The 2,229-nt window shown below is 45.0% G+C and overlaps 1 protein-coding gene across 1 annotated transcript; it reads right to left on the reverse strand.

The window, feature by feature from the left end:
- Nucleotides 1-646: 646 nt before the first annotated feature.
- Nucleotides 647-2,229, reverse strand: LOC144173539 (uncharacterized). Its single transcript, XM_077701918.1, has 2 exons — nucleotides 2,059-2,229; nucleotides 647-1,026 (listed from the first exon to the last, which is right to left on the reverse strand). The coding sequence occupies exon 2, from the start codon at nucleotides 1,019-1,021 to the stop codon at nucleotides 779-781; it is 243 nt and encodes an 80-aa protein (XP_077558044.1). The 5' UTR covers nucleotides 1,022-1,026; nucleotides 2,059-2,229; the 3' UTR covers nucleotides 647-778.

Here is a 2,229-nt window from a genome sequence, read left to right on the forward strand (position 1 = left end):
TAATAAGCAGTTCGTAATACTTCAAAATGTATTGGCAAAATAGTTAGAAAGTCAGTTGGCACTAGTGGAATAGTTTTCTTGAAATATTGTATCGGAACCGAAATGCAGTGGCTTAAGAATTCAGAAAGCAACGATTCTAGAATTTTCCCTTTGGCCGTAACAAATGAAGTTTTTATTTCTCCTTCTCCTGACATTGCAACACTGCAGTGCACAAATTGTCCACCCGCATTCTAAGGGTCGCTCTTCAGACACTCGGTTCGCTTCGACACACCTAAAAAATAATTGTCTTTTCCCCCCGCATGGGAGGCCTAGCTTAGCTCTAAATATATGGACGGAGCTAAAAGAACAAGATCCGGATTGGAGATTTGAAGCTACTCTATACTTTCTGTACTTCGATTGCGCAAAAAAAGGGGATACGGGGGATAAGGCAATCAGGGGGGGAGGGGATTTTATCCAGGGGATACAAAGTTACCTGGCAAACGCAGACCCATACAATATTAGCCGATTACCAACTCGCCCGAACCGACAGCCTATTCGGACATTTCTCCATTGACGCCACTTCTGCTAACCAAACTTCGTTTTTCAGCCTTTCGCAAGATATGTATAGCAGTGATCGAGGTACTTTAAGCAAAAGAATTACGGTGAAACTTTAGGGGAAAATAATTTATTTCAGTAAAATAAGGATAAAGAGCAGTGCGTTGTCAGCTCCATTGTGAGCTTTGCTTGGAGTTTTCGGTACACAAATCCATAATGCATTTATTTGCTTGGCTTGCAGAGTTTAGCCGTAGAAGCCGCGTCCGTAGCCACCAAAGCCGCGTCCGTAGCCTCCGAAGCCGCGTCCGTAGCCTCCGTATCCACGACCGAAGCCTCCGTATCCACGACCGAAGCCTCCGTAGCCGCGACCAAAGCCTCCGTATCCTCGTCCGAATCCACCGTAGCCGAACTGGGCGGCTGCCAGGCTGCACAGCGCGGCCAGCACCACGATGGCGACAAGGATCGACTTGCTGCCCGCGCTTATCATCTTTTCTGCGCAAACGGCATGGAAGAAAAGCACATCAAAGGAAGGTTGGACAGCCATAACGAAGTGCTGGTGTTTATTCTTATTTAAACGCGAGAAAAATATTTAAACAGGTTCTCCAGCAAGACATTTTCAAAATGTGGCGAGAAATACATAGCTAGGACAATGTTATAAAGCCATCGTTTCAGAGAAAGTCGCTTTGTGTACATTTCGAGGATTACAAGGCTTCGTTCATGCGCTCAGGTACACAGAAAAATATTGAAAGGAAGTGCGGATCATAAAGTGTGCAGTTACGACGAAACAGCGCTGAAAGTTGGTAGCGTCAGCCGCACGAATTGCAGAAAGAGCAAGGCGCAAATCAGAGTGCAAACCCCGTCATGAGTCACATAAAGCTGAATGCATTCGCGAAATACAGGTGGGGTCACTTGTTGCAGCTAAACATGTTAGAGGCCAGAAAAAGGAAGTGATGATTCTTTAAACACTTCCAGAGCCGTATAATTAATGCTTAAAACCGTCTTAAATTGGGTACTGAGCCTAACAGAGCAAGCCAAAAGAATAAAAAATGCACTGCGGCAGTCGCGCTTGAAAGCTGTGTGGAGATGGCGAAACGGACTAAACATTATAAATGAACGAATGTCGTTGTTCCACCCTTTGACAGCATAATCACCAGTGAATTCGTAAATTGAAAGTGTGATTTGGAAGAATGAACAGTCAGGTTTGGAAAGGAAAATTTTTACGCTGGATTTTTCTAAGCTTGCAAGTTTTCCAATCAAAGTATGTTACGAACTATTGAGACATCGCGGAAATCCTGAAAAAATACGATATTTCTGCTCGCCTTTCTCAATTTCCTAAAACAGGTATGAAATTTTCTCAACAGTTCCTGCAGCTCCTTACGGTTCACAGAAACGCAGTGAAAAGGAAGATGGTAATTTACGAAATAAGTTCTCATCACCATTGCTAGCTTTTATCCTGAGGATGCGAGGTTACCTGGAAAAAGCGGACCCCCACAATACTAGCCGACTCGACTTCAAGAGGCTTACCTGTTTCTAGTTGGCGGAAGCTGTGGCTTATTGGAGACTTCGTCAGTAGGTATGTTATGGTCTACTGCTTCGACGCCCGCGTGGTTATATAGCCCGGTCGAGCAACACGTACCACTGTACTGCAGTCCCGCATTCGTGAGCGTCGTCGTTTATTCAAGGTCGCCAGACCGA

The sequence above is a fragment of the Haemaphysalis longicornis genome, unplaced genomic scaffold (genome assembly GCF_048455015.1).
Source record: "Haemaphysalis longicornis isolate Haplotype H1 unplaced genomic scaffold, Haemaphysalis longicornis Haplotype H1 scaffold_3, whole genome shotgun sequence".
Taxonomy (NCBI): domain Eukaryota; kingdom Metazoa; phylum Arthropoda; class Arachnida; order Ixodida; family Ixodidae; genus Haemaphysalis; species Haemaphysalis longicornis.

Excerpts from the sequence above, each read along its gene's own strand:
- LOC144173539 (XM_077701918.1), bottom strand. The coding sequence starts at position 1,021 with ATGATAAGCGCGGGCAGCAAGTCGATCCTTGTCGCCATCGTGGTGCTG.